This window comes from Planococcus citri, chromosome 4, assembly GCF_950023065.1.
Source record: "Planococcus citri chromosome 4, ihPlaCitr1.1, whole genome shotgun sequence".
Taxonomy (NCBI): Eukaryota; Metazoa; Arthropoda; class Insecta; order Hemiptera; family Pseudococcidae; genus Planococcus; species Planococcus citri.
In genome coordinates, this window is record NC_088680.1 from 22958072 (window position 1) to 22977066 (window position 18995).

An 18995-nucleotide genomic window follows, 5' to 3' on the forward strand; every position below is an offset into this window, starting at 1 on the left:
TATCGAATTTTTCTCTTTCGATTGTTTCCTTTGTTGGCCGTTTCAACTCTGAAATTTTTCTAGGAAGTGTCGCTCACTGAAAATGAACTTCTTGGCGAATTTTTGTCAAAATCCAAGACATTTTTTTTTTACTCCTCCCTAATGATCAACTTGAAGACTTTCTGGACTCGTTCTTCTTTAGCTGTGGGACTTTGAGGAATGTTTCTGTCATCACAACCTACTTGATATGATTGTGCCGAGCAATTCTGTCGTGGATTCACATCTCTCTTCTGAATAAAATTATTAATTTCCTTCCACATTTAGCATTTTTCGTCACATTTTTGCAAATTTACTGCGCGTTCAAAATAAATGGAGATGCTTTCTTGATAAACTAATTTTAATCCATTTCACTTGTACAGAAGTTTTATTATCTAATTTAACCCATCTTCACGTATCAAGTTAATAAATTGCTACCTACGTTTTCCATATCGTACGTACCTTTTATATTTAATCCATCAAAATCATTCACATTTCACTTTCAAAGTTTTAATTTGTCTTATTTAAATTTTCTGAATTTCAAATCTACTAAAAATAGCTACATTCAGCCTACGAAAGAAGCAGTATTGAATTTTTCATAATACATTAGGTATTTATCCAAAAATACGAGTTATCCATACAATATACTCTTATAAATAAGTACAGGGGATTATCGCGCTGTGTAATAAATCATATAAAATTTCAATTTTATTTATTAAAACGACATCACTTAAGACGATGACAGCTTAGATAAGCTCATCGCTACGTATGCAAATTTCATAATTATATCACCCTCATCAAATTATTCGACAATTTCGATCCGCTTCGCAAGCGTATTTCTTAATTAAAATTATAAACTCGAGCCGCACTGGGAAAAAAATATCGCCGGCCGAGTACATATTATACTTATTGCGAAAAGTTTGTTACGAAGTTAATAAAGTTTTCACAAAGTCGAAGTGACCAAGCGAGAAAAAAAAGAAATCTTGCCCATCTCTTTATCTGCAATATTGAATCAATCTTTCTTCGGTTCGGCCTTGGTATAAAAATTGACATCTTGTACGACGAGTTACTAGTTACTCGATCTGATAAAAATTTACCATCTTCATCTGTCTGGAATTTCTAGCGATGGAAATTTTTTTATTCGAAGAGAAGAATCAAGTTGAGCAGAAACGAATTTGATTATAAATTTTTCAACAGAAATGCAAATAATGGCTGAGTTTTTGATAAACATTTCGTTTCTGCTGCCTTTAAAAACGAATTATTCACTTTTTTTCACCACCCTGATTCGCTTTGTTAACGTTTAAACTTTTAACAAGGATATCCGAGATGTTCTTTAAGTTGCAAATACGTACAACTTTTACTCGTCGTATTCGCTACATTATCTTGCCTTTGCTCGTTCTACTGTGTGTTGGGTTATTTAAACCAATACACCAAACTTACCTACCTATTCTTATGGTACCCTACCTGTGAAGAAGAAAACCTAATCAAACGCTTTTCACGCTTCGTTCGGATCTTTTTTTTTGCACAAAAAGGGGTGAAAAGTATGGGAAGTGATTGTGTAAATGTGCTAGTGCGTGTTTTGAGTTATTGAAAGAAAAAAAGCACTGTTTGATGATTTTATAATGTGTTTGTGCGATATTTGCTGTAACCTTATAGAAGCAGCCACCGAGTCGAGTTCATTTGAATATAAAGTAAAGAAATATAAGCGTAAGGTATATCGCAAAAGGTAATATTTTTACGTGTGTATTTCGAGATATAATATATACTTACAAAATATAGGTACCAACGTTCGTCTTCCTGGATTCGAAGGTACATATATTTGGTGAAGTTTGTCGTGATTTTTTTCTACTTTTGAGAGATATACGATGAGAAGATGGGGTAGAAAGAAATCGGCGTTGCGAGGTTTTCAAGGTACGAGTTTCTTTGTGGATGTGTTTGGCATTTCGTTAGCGATAGTGGAAAAAATATCGAGATAGGTTTTCTTTTTGTAGCTTTACCATTTACTTTTACCTTTGCCGGTGAAAAGCTTCAATTTTTGACATTTCGTTTACTACGAGTGTACGATGTTGCATGAAGTGTTGAAAGTCAGCTGAACTGAAATATGTGTCAACAGGTGTCGGTTTTTGGCTTATCGGTTTTCTGTGAGCTGGTGCTTGAAGAAATAGGTATTGGAGGATAGTAAGTCGGTAGCACTACTTGTAAGTGTGTGAGAGAGGGTTGGTATAATTTGTTCGTTCATCATAATTGTAAATGTTTTTTTTTTCAATTTTAAAAATATAAAAAATTACTTACAACACTGACTTTTTCTGATGCTGCAGAATTGGTAGGATATCACTACTTTTTCGATGAGTTCTTACATTCTCCTACGAATCTGCTTTTTAAATCTTACGTTCTCAATGCGTATGTTGAAAAATAAACCTTGAAGACTCATTATTAGTGATAAAGGTACTTAATTGCTCTGATACGACTTACGATTTACTAGAATAGTGATTTCTTTTACGATTTCACCTGAGAATTTTTAGTCCAAAATCGGGCTATGCTTTTTGGGATTTGACATGCGACCTATCAAAATAGATCGAAATTTTAAGCGAACTTCAAAAATTTCTATGAAAACTTTGATAATTTTTGAAAAATGTTCATTTCAAAATTGAGTGAATTTTTTCAAGTTTTATACGATCCGACCCATCGGAGTGGTCTACCTAATGAGAGAATCCGGTGCCGTAATCGAATTATTGGCTAATATTATTGTGTCTAGAAAATTTCAAATATCAAGTCTACTGTCGGTAGTACTCGAGGAAACGAACAAAAAACGCGATTTTGACTTGTTGCCCATCTTGTGATTTGAAGGAACCATGTGCTTTGCAAAACTCAAAAATTTAATAATTTTGAAAAACTCATCAAATACATGAAAATGTTTGGGTACTCGAGTGAACGAACAAAAAAGGTATTATGAGTAATTGTCTATCTTCAAAATTGAAGAAATTGAAGGGGCAAACTTGATTCCAAATTTGTTGTGCCTTCAATTTTGAATATAGACAATTTGTTATCATGACCTTTTTTAAGTTGGTGAAGTTACTTGGCTGATTCAAATTTTTCAAAATTGGTAAATTTTCAACTTCTTCAATGTACAGATAGGCACAATCATTAAAATGACTTCAATAACCCATTATGCTGAAATAGACGAACAAAAAATATCATTATGACAAAATTCCTATCTTCAAAATTAAAGGCGCAAATGCAATTCGAAAATTGTAAATCCCCAAAATTTGAAGCATTCAAATTTGCTCGTTCAATTTTGAAGATCGGGTAATTTGTCACGGTGACATTTTTTTGTCCACTCGAGTACTGTGACTTATGGGCATCATTTTGAATGATTCAAATATTTTCTTATTCTTGGTTTTTTCAAAATGAGTAAATTTCGAATTTTGCGAAACACGTGGCTCTTTTCAATTTTACAAGATAGGCAAAGACTCATAATATTCAACTTTTTTTGTTATTCTCTTCAAGTACTATCTACATTTGAATTCTGATAGAGGATTTCTGGAACACCCTGTATGTGACTCATTTTAACGACTGTTAATGACACAGTTTCATAATTACATACTTGAAAAATGCATCATCAATTATTTGAGACTCAAAATTCTTTTAAAATGCTCAGAAAAAGTTGTAAAAGAAATTTCTAATGTTCTCCCAAAATTTCAACACATTTTGGTAGGTTGCGTGACACACCTCAAGTCCATGACCCTGTTTTGAGCTAGAAATTCTTCAGAAATACTTAAAAAACATGGTCAACGTATTTATTACAATTTTTGTAAAATTCCATTTCCAGCACATGCCCCATCCACAGCTATCCATGCATATCTTTCAACATCTGTGCCGAATTCTTGAGACTTGTAACGTCCGCCATCTCCTATTTTATCCATTGGTATGCATTCCGTATCACCGTTTTTTCATCAACTATTACGAGAAATAAGGGCAGATCTTCTGGCTAAAAACAATCACTTACATGAGTATTAAGTACAATCACATACTTTCCCCGGGCTTTGGTTGGATTGCATCCTGCTCTTTTGCTGTAAAACAAGTTTTAAAAAAAAGGCAGAAACTAGTAATAATCATTTTTTTGGCATCTGCTATTTTTTTGTAGCAGTCCAGCCTTTCGCTGGAGAAAAAATAAAAAAGCGAAAAATCGCTTCTCACGTATTTTTGGGTGTTTTTTTTTTTTTGTTTAGTCAACTGTCAGAGTTGTCTATTCATCTCAATTATTCACTTTATTAAAAGAGAAAATTTCTTGCTTCTTATTTTGAGCTATCAAGACTTGGAAAAGAGTCGTTTACCAAAATTCAAAGTAGAATGTTCGTATAGGGAGTTTGAAGTGTGACGTCACTAGGAAAATTTTACAATCTGATTTGGTCCGTTTAACAAACCGTTCCAGTTCTATTTTGAGCTTTTCGAAAATATGACGTGAGATGCACCAAAGCATCTCAATACGAGTAACAGTTTCGCAAAAAATCACAAATGAATTTTCAAGCCTTCGTCCCTGCTTTTTCTGATAGCTAGAAAGAAAATGATGTTCTCATTTTACCTTTCGAAAGAAATTCTTTGAAGAAAATTGAAGTGAAATCGGAGGACCCGCTTAATTCTTTGTTCAGGTTGATGATGTATGTAGGTCTAACACGTAAGTAGAGTAAATCTCATTATTTACGGCGAACTGGTTATGCAAATTTATTAACATAGGGAATGCGTTATTTCAATAGTGTGCTTGCTCTTAGATTTCTCGAAGTTACTTGATGTTTTCAGTTGGGTATTTCCCTAGTACATAATTGGGTACCTCTACCTACCTTGTTTCTGTCCGATATTTTTTTCGAGTTGCTCGTCAAAAATTGCTCCTATACGACACCGCTGACTCGCTCACAAAGCTAACTTAAGTTATCGCTAAAATTGCAACCAAAAAAAAATTTATTGATTTAGTTTTAATAAAAATTCGTTTCCACGTCCAAAAGTTCGGAGATTGGTTCATGCATATTTCAAAAAGTCTAGAAACTCATTCTCATTCAACAACCTATTCAAATGAAAAAAAAAAACAACTCACTTTATCATCGTAGTGATCCGCGCTTACTGTATGCAGTTTCGTAATCCGTGCAAGTCCTTTCGCAATCATTGTCTAATTCGCTCGGCAGCTTTCTAACTTATCGCACAACAATCTTCTGGTGTTTTGAAGTTCGTGATCTTCGAATTCACGAGCTGAATCTTGAAGGAGAATTCTCGATAATCTGAAACCTCCATAATCAAAATTTCAACTGTCAAAATTGATTTTCGGATTTTTTGAAAATTTTTTATATCAATTCAAAAATCCGCCCTTTTTAGCAATTTATGCCTTTTTTTTTTTTAGAAACGTGAGAGCTATTCTATAAAAGTTATGAAAATTAGTTCCGAAACTAATTTAAACTTCTTCGAACCAAATTTCATAATTTCTGGTTATTTTAAAGCCTCCAAAGCAATTTTCGATTTTTCTAGAATTTTATTTTCTCTCCAGAAGGTGTGGACTGCAGCCTCCAGCGATGTTTGAATTGTCTGCAAAATTTTTCAATTGTGTCTGGAAAGACTAAAAATGAACTTTGGCTTGACAGTCGAGAGGAGGGTTCAATTTAGATTTAAAAGTAGACATATTATTGTTGGGTCGTTGAAAATTTTATTCTGACGCTTAGACATGCTTTTTTGTCGGGATGAGTTATCGTGATTCATAATTGAAAATACTCGCATTATTTTGTTGTTGAAAACCTGTCGTTCTAAGGACCTAACTTGTCGCTATCACATCTTTTATTAGCTTTTGCTGGTGTTGTTCAAACAACCTTTTCTGTGGTATGATTACACGAGTATATATCTCAAAAAATAATCGACGCTCACATAAATAATGTGGAGAGTAGGGTGGGTTGGTTTTCATTTTTTTTTCTTTAAAATTTGTTGGTGCTGAGCAGAAAATTTTGATCAAATGACCTTGACAAGACATAGAAAGAATTTCAAATTTTTAGGGGAATGTTGGCTCTACTTACTTTTGCGGGAACTGAAAGTTGTAAAATTAGAACACTTTTCAAAATATGGTTCAATTTCTTGGTAAAAAATTGTTGTAAGTACTGATATGTAGTATCTTGATGTTTCAAGAATATTTTTATATGATCATTTTCAGATCATTAGAAAAGCTCGATGCACATTTTCACCGAGCTCAGGAGTTCTCAAAATGTTGAGTTTTTAATGAAATCTGAACAAATGATTTACAGTCATGTGTGATCAGAACATAAAAAATTAAAATTCATTTCGGTACCTACGTAAATTTTTTTTAGCATTTTATAAATTTTCAATTCTTGTCGGGGGAAGGAGGTACAACATTTAACTAAAAATTTGAAATTTTTCCTACTTTTTAGATCATTTGCTCTCGAATTTTTTTCAGAGCTTCGTCAAATTTTGAAAACAAAAATTGAAAAATGACCCATCCTAAACCACAAATCTTCAAAGAAAGCATTATAGCAACTTCCAGAATTGAAAATAACTTCTTATCGATTAAGTACATACTTACATGCGTATCAAGTTGAAATCAAAATAGGTAATGCCAAAACGTATGATAACTGATAAGATTCCTGGAGTGTGAAGCTGCGTGGCTCTAACAAATCCAACTTGAGTTATCACCAACATTGCAAAAAAATTTGTTATTGATTCAGTTTTTATAAAAATTCGTTTCTATTTCCAAAAGTTCGGAAATTGGTTCGTGCATATTTTCGAAAAGTCTCGAAACCAATTCCACAAACTGTTCAAAAGGAAAAAAACAGCTCACTGTGTGTCATTGTAGTGATTCGCACTTTTTGATGGTTATTTATTTCTATTTTCCTCGTCCTCGTACTTTCGCAATCTTCGCATAATTCGTTCGCAATGTTGTTAATCGCTGAGATTAATCCCCAGATTAAGGGGTTTTCAAAGTTTTGAAAAGTAGGTTGCGATTATTCAGGGATTTTGTAATTTTCTGGGATTTTTCTTCAGTTTTAGGGATAAAATTAGAATTTTTGCATATGTCGAGTTTTGATAAAAATATGATAATTTTGTAATTATTATTTTTGCATAAATATTATAATACTAGGGGGCTACGCCCCCTGGCCGCTTCGCGGCCCAACCCCCCTTCGCTCACTCTCAGAAGAGGTTTGCTCCCTTTGATCAAAATGATGGATGATAGACGCGAAAGCAAAGCACCAAATATAGACGGTTTAACAGTATAACATTTTAGCAATAATATCTGTTTCTGTTGACAATGACAATTTTTCACGCTTCATCGATTTGCATTGCATAAAATAAATCATAATCCTCGCATTTGCATTGTAAGAATTCCGTTGTTGGAGGAGTGGGAGGTTTGTATGCGCGCGCATGTCGCGTGATCCTGTCTGGAATAACAACGACATGGCATCGCGATGCGTTGTACGTTGGTGGTTGTGTGTATGCTTGTGTGGGTGTATAAGTACACGCATCATCTTAACGGTTTTTTGTTTCAAGATTCCATAAAAAAACGATCAAAATCGCGCGATCTGAGCAACTTTTTTCTAATCTGTTTTCACCATTTTAAAGAGCATGAAATTTCGAACATTTCCCTCGTTGACAGTACCCATCTAGCGTTTTTAGTTTTCGAGATAATTTAATTCAAATTTAATTCAAATTTGGATTCAAAATAGCTCAAAAACTAAAAACCCCAAAGGGGTAATGTAATCGAGGGAAATGTTCAGGATTTAATGCTCTTTAAAATGAGATATTAACCACCCTTCTAGCCTTTTTCGTTCTTGATATATTTGAGAATAATCGAAAAAACGGCAAAAACAGCCCATTTAAACTCAAAATTTGGGCCCTTTAATTACAAAATTTTTGCCCCCGTGTATTTTTCCTATATTCTAGAGACGTTAAGCTGTCGATTAAAAAAAAAATTAGCTCTCTAGGTGCCATAGATCGGGCTAGGAATTTCTTTCTGATTTTTCGGGTATTTTTTGGGTATTTATTTTTCTTGCAGCTGTATAGTATAGATTGGAACTGAACAACTGATTTACAGTCATGTATGATCAGAACAAAAAAAATTAAACTTTACTTTGCTACGTGAAAAATTTTCAGCATTTTAAAATTTTGACTTCTTGTCGGGGAAAGGAGGTATAAAACATTTACTTGAAAATTTGAGATTTTTTCTACGTCTTATTTCATTTGTCTGAAAATTTTTTCTGGGCTCCGTCAAATTTTGAGAGAAAAATTTGATAAATGACCCATCCTAGTGCAGTGCACAAATCTTCAAAGAAAGCAACTTTAGAATTGAAAATAACTTTTCATCGGTAAGTTCATACTTATCAAGTTGAAATCAAAATAATGCTAACGTACGTATGATGAACTTCGTGGAGTGCGAAGCCATATGGCTTTCACCACCAACAAAGCCAACTTGAGTTATCGCTAATATTGCATAAAAAAAAATTATTGATACAGTTTTATCAAAAATTCGTTTCTACTTCCAAAAGTTCGGAAATTGGTTTGTGATTACTTCGAAATGTCTATAGAATCCAATTCGACAATCTTTTCTAATGAAAAAAAAAAAAAAAACAACACACTTCTGTGGTAGGCCATTTTCGTTTAATTCGTTCGACCGCTTTCTCCCTTTCCACCTCTCTTAACCTGACTCTATGTACTCTTTATTTCAAGTAGATAGGTACATGTTGAAACAAGGAACTAATTTTCGTCAATTGTTAATATCTATATTTCGGATTCTTTTTTCCTTTACAAATTAATTAGAAGGCAATAGCCAACACATCAGGGAATTCGTTAAGTATTTGAAAAATTGTGCTCAGATATTTTCTTAAAGTTACTTGATGTTTTCAGTTGGGTATTTTACAAGTACTTCGGTAAATAATCAATTATCGCTCCTCAAAGAGGGAGGAGCGAATAGGGTCATTGCCCCCCCCCTGCGAACGAAAATTTAGAATAAAATAAATGCTGAAAAAAATGAACGGTTTTTAAGTTTTTTCGACCCATTTTTTCGAAAAATTTTCGCACATCTCAAAGAGTTTTTCGAAAATTACTTCGATTTTTCACGTCTAAAAATCTGGGTTCCTCGTTCTTGAGAAAATCTTGGTTTTACCTATGTCACTGCTTCTGTCTGGTTTTTTTTCGAGTTGCTCGTAAAAAGTGCTCATACGACACCGCTGACTCACTCAAATTATAATTGTTGATAAATCGAGTGCAGTTTATTAGGGGATTTGTTATCTGAAAGACAGTTGAATTGTTGAAAAAACAACGTAAATGAGGTTCAGGGTAGGGAGGGTCATTTTTCAATTTTTTTCCCCTTCAAAATTTGTTAATGCTGAGCAAAAAATTATGGTCAAATGACCTTGGCAAGATATAGAGAGAATTTCAAATTTTTAGGTAAATGTTGACTCTCCTTACTTTTGCTAGAGCTCAAAGTTTATAAAATTAGAAAATTTTTCAAATGTTTCAATTGAAAAAAAAAAAAAATGTCGTCCCAATTGATATCTTGATGTTTTAAGAGTATTTGCATATAATTATGATCACTTTTAAATCATTTGACAAGCTCAAAGCGCATTTTTATCCAGCCCAGAAGTTCCCAGTATGTCAGATTTTTCCTTAAAATAAGACATGCAATTTCGTAATTATTTTTGCTCAAGATTATAACGTTGGAACTGAACAACAGATGAGTTACAGTCATGTGTGGTGATGAACATCAAGAGATCAGCTGAACAAAAAAATCAAAATTTCATTTCGAGCCATGAAAAATTTTCAAAATTTTAAAACTTTTGAGTTCTTGCGGGGGGCGGGTGGAGGAGTAAAACATTTACATGAAAATTTGAAATTTTTCGTTCGTCTTAGGTCATTCGCCCATGATTTATTTTTCTGAGCTACGTTAAATTTTGAAAAAAATTGAAAAATGACCCAACCTACTGCACAAGTTTTCGATGATCAACTTGTAAAACTGTTTCCAGAATTGAAAATAATTTTTCATCGATAAAACGCCAACATAGGATGAGCTTCCTGGTGTGCGAAGTTATGGCTTTTCCACTAATAAATCCATATTGTTATCGTAATCATTCGTTTATTTATCTACCAGTTCCTACTTGCAAAAGTTCCAATATCGGAACTTTTGCAATTGGTTTATGTACTCGTATGCTTCAAAAAGTCTGGAAACCAATTCGACAACTTTTTCAAGTGAAAAAAAAAATTACTTACTGTCATCCCAGAATTTTTTTCCTCTTAACATCGAAATATCGCATGAAACGTAGGTATTTTCTATTCCTTGAGCAAAGTGTGTGTTCCACTTTTCATATATGTTTTATTCTCTCCCCTCCCCCCACTTCATCCTTAGATTTTTAGTGCACTCCCCAATTCGATATTGATATATTTTTTTTAATAGAAACTTCAGATTTGACATTTCCTACTTATTACCGAAACCTTCTGGAAGCGTTATAATATGTACATCTCTTGACCCTCCCCGCCTCTCCTAACCTAGCTCTATGTACGCTCTATCGCAATCATTGAAACAAGAAACAAATTTTCGTCAATTATTGTACGTATTTTCGAATTCAAACGAATAATAATCAATTTCACTCTGCGAACTGCAAAGTCTCGTGGAAAGTGATAAAACCTCGTATAGTCTACAGAGGATCGTAAACACGTCACGCTGCAAATTTTCGTTGGCCAAAATTTATATATTATTAGCTCGATGATAAAAATATAAAAATGAAAAAAAAGAGACAAAAAAAACACCGCAAGATATTAAAGCGAGGGAATAGAATATAGCTATACACGGTGGTGGTCGTCTAAAGCCGCGTATGGTACCTATATAAGATGAAGAGAGAACACAACAACAACGATGGCAATGATGTCGAAAAGAAGAAGAAGAAAACCCAAGATGATAAAAAGTATAGCAGGAGGAGGAGTGAAAAGTACGACGGAACGAAAAAATCCTTTGCCAAAGTCGCTAGGCGGATAAGCACAACACGCTCGTTAATGTTTTAAGGTGGATAAACTATCGTGGTTTTTATCTACCTTTAAACGACTATACGCTTTCTTAAATTGTGAAAAATTACGTTTAAACGTTGCACGAACATTCTATAATGTTAGCTTAAGAATAAAATAAGAACCACTTAGCGAGAAAAATGTGAAACGACAAGACGTAATTATTTTTTATGTTTCGATAATTTTTCGCCCCGTAGAAATACGATGAGTACGTATCGCAAGCTGCGCTGTTCTCGGTTGTAAAACCCCCAAGAAAAGAAGAGTAAAGGAGCAAAAAGAAAGAAAAAATGAAATAATAACTGCGTGAAAATGTTCTCAAATTTCCACCTTTTCTATACGTAGTATTTCGAATTGTGTAACTGTAATGGAAAAATTGTTAAGTAGGGTTTTTAGTTATAATATCTACGTATTTAATTTTCAAACGATTCTTTTTTCTTTTTGCTCGCTTTTCTTTTCTACGTTAACCTCGTTAGGATTTTTTTTTTTGCGTTGGTGCACTTAGTTACCTATATTTTGTTTTAGCCTTAGCCTTATATTTCGCAGTCATTATATGGTTAATTGGAACGGAGGTGGTTTTTGGTTTTGTTTTTTTTGCTCGCAGGACAGGAAAATTACATTATCCGACTGATGTATGTGGACCATTGTTCGAAGAAGAATTAGAATTTTGGGGCTTAGACGCTAATCAAGTTGAACCCTGTTGCTGGATGACGTATACTCAGGTAAGAGCTCGTTAATGAGCTATTTTACACCTTGATTTTGTCCTCTTTGTTATACCTATATCTAGTCGACGGGGGACGTCTAAACGAGATATTTTTTTAATGGATTGTAGTATCGTTGGTCGTGGTGTAATTTGCCTCCGTTTTTTTCACCCTTTTTATAATTTTACCTCGGAGGTAAAAAGTTTCTTTCTCTCTCTGTGTGTTTAATAGTTCATTCGTGAAACGAAATTTAAAAATAATTAACCATCTTATAGAATATTCTTTCGAATGAGAAAATAAGCCGAATTGCGAAATCTTTACTTAATGGTACAGTCGCTGGGCTGGAAATGTGGTCGATTAAATCGAGAAAGTTTTTACAGCTTGGGAAAGTTTTCGCTGTGAAAAATTAATTCGATTTGCGCTGCAGGTGATTTTATGTGTATTTGAAATTAGGGGTTTGATGGTATGGTTTTTCGATCTGTGATTTTAAATGAAATAGGACGACTAATAGGTAGATAACGAAAATGGTTCGAATATCGAGTCAAAGTATGAGTCAAATTTTGAATAAAAATTTGAAAAGGGTGTACTTTTAGTAAACAATTTTTACTGAAAATGATTATTATCATCATAACTTTAGATTTGAACGCCTGGGTATCTATGAAAAAAAAAAAGGTTACTTACTATGAAAGTGCTGCCTAAAAATTTAGATACCTATAGGTACGATGTTTTCAAATACATATGTGATGGCCGAAATCGAATTTTGACCATAAGTGATGGGTGAATAAAATTGCTTTTTACCCAAGTTGCAAAATAATGTAAGAGGCTGTAGATTAATTTTGATTTTGAAAAATCACAGTAAAAAAATATTTTAGAAATGGACAGAATGTTAAAAAATAAACAAATTTTACTGTGATAAATTTTTTCAACTTTCATATTGAGTTAGGTACTCTACTTACCTACTATTTGAATTAGCTTATTGAAATTTCAAAAATGGTCATTTTAATAGAATTTTCAGTAAATTTACCAAATTTCAAACTTGAATAATTTTTAAAATTTCTGTGTAAGAAAAAAATTATCATAATAAAATTTGTTCATTTTTGATGTATCTATTACTTACTTGTTTTGGCAAACATTTTTTTCATCTTGATTTTTTTAAATTAAAATTCAGTTATGGAGTCCCTTTGAGTAGCATACGTTGGGCATAAAGCAGTACCGGTGCCAGGATTTTTCCTTGGAGGGGGATAATTGGGTCAGAACTAAACAATTTTGCCGTCTCATTTTTTGGGTGGGGGGGGGAGTAAAATTAAGCTTCTTGGGGAGCAGAAATCAAATAAATACAATGGCATACTCAGAATTTCCTCAAGGAGGGAGGCAAAACCAGATTTTTAGGCATGAAAAATCGAAATTAGGAGTAATTTTCTGGAAACCTATCGTGATGTGTGGTGATTATATTATGAAAATGGAGGTAAAATTACTGCTCGAGTGAAGCGAGAGCGAAAATTTTTAGAAAAAATGGGTCCGAACAACAACAAAAAAAAAACGTTCACTTTTGCATGTTTTATTTCAAATTTTCGTTCGCAAGGGAGGACAATGGCCCCCTTCACTCCCTGGCCATGCCACTGAATAAATATGTCATTTATTTATTTAATTTTTAAAAAGGAGGGACCTCAGTGACTGAAATTTGGCTGCAAAGTATTATTCAAATTCAAAGTAAATCGTGTACGAATATACCTAATATAATGTGGACTTGAGAAGAAAAAAGAGGCTTCTTCTTCTCAAAAAAGATGAAAAAAAAAATGAACATCGGTTTGTAATCGGCATCCATCTCAGTGAAACAAGAGCGCAAAAATGCTTGGAAAATTTCCACTTTATAGCATCAAAATTTTTTCCAAAAAAACTGGCCTCTTGGGGGGAGGATTATCACCCAAATCCCCCCCCCTTATAACCGGCACTGGCATAAAGCCATAAAGAGCCATTTTGTTCATTTTCTGAAGTATGTACTACCCACCTCATGGTCAACATTGAATGTTGAGTGTATCGCATTTCAAAAACATAGTCTGTCCCTTTACATAATTTTAAAGACAGGCAATATCTTTGAATAACATTTTATTTGATGGTATTCAGTTGTATCCTAATCTGAATTGCCTGCCATCCACTCAACGGACACCCTGTACATAATATTATATGTACTTATTATTTTTATACCCTGTTAATTTTATGCCAGTTGTAGAAATTCTGAAATTGAAAGGGAATAGTGAAGGCGGAAAATGAAAGTCTTACTTACTTATAATGAAGAAAAATATAAGTTTTACTCAACGAGATACAACATAATTGATTATCTCAAATATTAGTTGAGAGGCCCTGAGCTTGGCCATCAATTGAAATTTGGACCACATTCGTTTATTTTTTTCATGATTTATAATTTTTATCGGAAAAAATTCAACCATTACATTTTAGAAATTTCTTTGACCACCTATCGGGCTAGAATTCTTACTCTCTAAATTTAAAGCAGTCAAATTTCACTGCTTAGCAGTCACGACATTTTGCCTTTTTAAAGCAGTAGTTTTTTTTACTGCAAAACAGTGAAAAATTACTGAATTGGTCAGTCAAAATGAATTTTTACTGACAAATTCAGTAATTTTTCACTGTTTTGCAGTAAAAAAAACTACTGCTTTAAAAAGGCAAAATGTCGTGACTGCTAAGCAGTGAAATTGACTGTTTCAAATTTAGAGAGTACGTAAATTAATATCGACTAAAAGTAGATGTGTACCTACCTACATCATAATAATGCAATTTCAGAAAAATTAGAGATATTGATTTTTTCTCATTGTTAGGGGTACATTTTCCAAATTGGGAAGTAATCAGCTCCTGATGAAAATGAGTTGAAAAAAGGAACAATATGCTTACTAGAAGAAAATAGATGAATTCTTAAGAAATTAAACGACAGTCTCGATAAATTCGATTATGGTGAGGTGTTTTCACATCGTAATGAATGAATAAATGATGTGACAGAATTGAGAAAACTACTGGATAAAATCACCAAAAAATGTCTGACCCATGTCGCCAGAAAATTGGTGCCATAATTTTGGAAAAATTTCTGACCAAAGTTGATCATGGGTTGTCTTGACTTTTTTTCGAAAAATTGGAGAGGGGATTCGATAAATTATTGGAGGGGTGAGGGAACTCGAAAGACTGTGGGAAGAATTTCGGATCCCTGACTTGGACCATTGACCAGAACGAGGTTTCAAATTTCAAATTTCTCATTGAAAATTTTTCAAAAAAGTAGATATGTATTTTTGGTAAAATGACTGATGATATTATTATACCTATTCACTTTGATGTGAGAACAACGTTTTTGAAATTTTTTCACTTTTTTAGGTTATTTTGCACAATTTTTGAATAGGTTCAATATTGTATTATTTTTTAAATCATGTAAAACCTTTGCTAAACTGAAAAAATTCACAATATCGAACCCCTTTTCTTACATCTAAGTGAATACATGTCAAGTTACTGTGGTCAATTATCTGAAAAAAGCAAAAAAAATTTCAAAAATTTTCATTGTACCTAAATTTTGAAATTTGGTAACCCGATAGAAAGTTTTGATGGTTCAAAACAGGGATCCAACATTCTGGGGCTTTTTGAGGTCCCATTGAAACTTTTTATCGAATCTGCTCTCCGAATTTCCAGAAAAAAGTTGAAAATGAGCCAAGATCACCCTTATGTTTAATAATCCAAGTCCTCGAGAAGTCTGTGATGAATGCTTCGGACATGTGGTGACTGAAGTAACCCAAATTGTCAAAGTCACCGGATCAAAGTAATTGAAAATATAAAAATCATCCTTACCAAAAATCCTGGTCATCAAACGGATATTAAGCGATGGTGTCGATGTGGACATCTGAAGTCACTGTTAAATTGGTGACTAGTGTGGCTAGAGAATCAGTGCTGAAATTTTCTAAAAACCACTGATCGATTTATTTCATTTCATTTTTGTAAATTTGATGGAAAATTTTTGCAGTTTTTCTTTTTACACTAATATTTTTATCAAACTTACAGTTAGTTTTTGTCTATTCGAATTTTGAGCACATTAATAGGGGGTATGCTGGTCTGAAATTTTCTTCCTACAGCGTATTTTTTATAACTCGAAAACAATGACATTCACAAAACATTTACTAGTGTCCTTTTTTGTAAAAAATGAAAAAATATTACCAAATTTGCAAAAATTTTGAAATTTTATGTTGTAGAATTTAAGATATTGAAAAAATAAAATGAAAATAAAAGAGATGAAATTTGATTTCTTGTTTTTACGTTTTTTAGATACAATCTCAGGTTTTACAGCGTGAAATTTCAAGGTTTTTGAAAAATTGGTCATTTTTTTCATTTTCTATAAAAAAAGGACTCTTGTAAAATTTTTGTAAATTTCTTAGTTTTTGAGTTATGAAAAATGCGATGTAAGAAAAAAATGGCGGACTATCATACCCCCTGTTATAGTGCTTTAATCTAAGGCAGGGTTGTTGCGATTCGAATCGCGTAAACAATGTGAATGAAAAAATAATTTATGAATCAAAGCCGATGGTGCAATTCGTTAGCATTTTTATTGCATCATGTTATCAGTGGTTTTCTTATCAAAAATGAAAAATTCGTCTGGTAGTGAAATGAGCATTAATCTTTCGTGTAGATATTTACGACGAACGAATTTTCCAATTTTGAATTCATCGAAGCAGTCCAAATTTGCCCCGGAATCGAGTATTTGAATCGAGTTTCAAATTGGAATTCCAAAAATGCGTGTTTCATTCCAACAATAGAGTGATTACCTACAAATTTTAATCCGAAGTGTTTCAATTTATTTTCGGGTTGCGTTTTTATTTCGAATGTGATGGTATGACGAGAGGAATGAAATGTGCTCTTTTTTGCATTTCAAATATAAAATATAAAATGAAAGATAAATGCATCTTTTCCAAATTGCTACAGAAATGAAATGGTTCTCTTAGTGTTGAATTTTGATATGTTCGGAGCTGCAACTTTCTATGTAATTTTAATTTCCAACTTCAAAATTTCTCGCTTCGATCTTGCCCCAGGTATGTAAAGGGTCCGTTTTAGGTTGTTCATTTTTGATTTATATACATATTACTCGGCAATCATTTTTCTATCTTCATTTTTAAAAATTAAAATTCAGTAGTAAAGCCTCTTTGAGTTCGTGTAGGTATCTCATTATATTATCGAATGAAACAAAGAGCCGAATTGCGAATCTTTAATGGTACAGTCGTTGGGCTGGAAATGTGTCGAGAACGTTTTTACAGCTTGAGAAAGTTTTCGCTGTGAAAAATTAATTCGATTTGCGCTGCAGGTGATTTCTGTGTACCTATTTGAAATTAAGGGTTTGCTGGTATGGGTTTTCGATCTGAGGTTTTTAATGAAATAGGATGGCAAATAGGTAGATAACGAAAATGGTTCGAATATCAACTCAAAATATGAGTCAACTTTTGAATAAAAATTTGAAAAGGGTGTACTTTTAGTAAACAATTTTTACTGAAAATGATTATTATCATCATAACTTTAGATTTGAACGCCTGGGTATCTATGAAAAAAAAAGGTTACTTACTATGAAAGTAATTTTGGTGATAAATGATTATTAACATCATCTTTAATAACTTTAGATTTGAACGCAATTGGGTAACATTAACATTGAAAAAAAAAAAGGTTACTTACTGTTACATATGGAAAAATTATAAGAATGTACCGAACGAATGATGACGCTGATAAGTTCAGAGTTTGCCTATGTTGTTCCAATATTGTTGAATTATTTGACGTTCTGGTTTCTTCCGGGTTATGGTCTATAATAAAATGACAATAAAATGACGGATGTTGTGGCAGTTCAACTCGTGACACGTTTTTTTTACTTCTTGTTCGCTCGTTTCCCAGTCATCATCGACTAGGAACACTTTCTTCAAGATGGAATCCAACGTATGACGCACCATTTTGCTCCATGGTTTTGATTTTGCGAACTGTATAGTACCTCTTTCAAGAGGTAGTTTTCGGGCTGAAGCATTCCGATTCCGAAGAAGGTTCGTTTCTTTTAGGGAGTGAATCGAGCAGGAATGAAAAGAATTCATCATCCATACCTACTTACTTGGAAAAAGATAGAAAAAATGCATCCATCATATCTCGATGAATATTCATCTTGAATTGGGGGGGGAGGGACTCATTCAAATTGTAAGGAAATAATAAAAATAAAAAACAAACAAAAATTTTTTCATCGGTGCCATCTACTGGAATTTGGACCAGATTCGTTTATTTTTTCCATGAATAAAATTATAATTTTCATCGGAAAAAAATTCCATCATATCATTTCGGAAATCTATTTTTGGCCACCTGCCCGACTAGATTTTTTATGTAGATTTAATATCGACTCAAAGTACATTATAATAATGCAGTTTCAGAGAAATTACAGATCTTTGATTTTTGTTATCCTTGTTTAGAGGTAGGTAGTCGGTACATTTCCCAAATTGGGAAATAATCAGCTCCTGAAGAAAATGAGCCGAAAAAAGGAACAATATGCTTACTAGAATAAAATTGATGAATTCTTAAGAAATTAGACGGCTAATCCACATCATATATCATCGTGCTGTGTGGACTACTACGAGTGAATACATGTTACGCTGTGATTTGGATAAAATTTCCGAATATCTTTTACAGGGCACCAACTGTATCTCGATAAATTCGGTTTCAAAGAGGTTATGTGCGAACTTCATCCAATTTCTAACCAAAGATTCTGCCCCAAGTTCATCTTATAAAGCTGTAAAATTTTTACAGCTTCGAATCCTCAGTTGCCCAATGTACCTTGATTTCAATTTTTCGACGAAATTGTTTGTTATATTTTTTCACTAGGTACCTACTTTGTAACGAGATTACCCGGCTATGAAATAAAGGTTTGTGATGTCAAAATTACCCTGCTGGTATTGAGGATTGTAGTGGCCGAATTTCCGCTTATTATTGCGGTTTAATTTATCTAGGAAGAGGTCATTGGCTTGACGTTTCAAAATTTCGGAATGTACCTACCCCTAAGATGTGAATTTTATGTGAGCTTTTTTCCGTGAAACAATTTTTTCCGATTCAGTTCATTTCAACTTGCCACTTTTTAAAAAAAAGTTGATGCATGATAATTTGTATTTGTTCAGTGGATAGGTAGGTATATGTACTTGTAGGTATATTCGAGATCTTTCTAAATCACTGAAAGTAATTGATATT

At 33.1% G+C, this 18995-nt stretch overlaps 1 protein-coding gene across 6 annotated transcripts in view; it reads left to right on the plus strand.

Annotated features, from left to right (window-relative positions):
* Nucleotides 1–18995, plus strand: part of LOC135843515 (potassium voltage-gated channel protein Shaw-like) — a 761198-nt gene that overhangs the window by 575512 nt on the left and 166691 nt on the right. For all 6 annotated transcript variants that reach the window (XM_065361442.1, XM_065361445.1, XM_065361446.1 and 3 more), the window contains one exon: nt 11654–11771. In XM_065361442.1, the coding sequence (XP_065217514.1) occupies nt 11654–11771 (118 nt within the window). The remainder of the gene's footprint in view (nt 1–11653; nt 11772–18995) is intronic.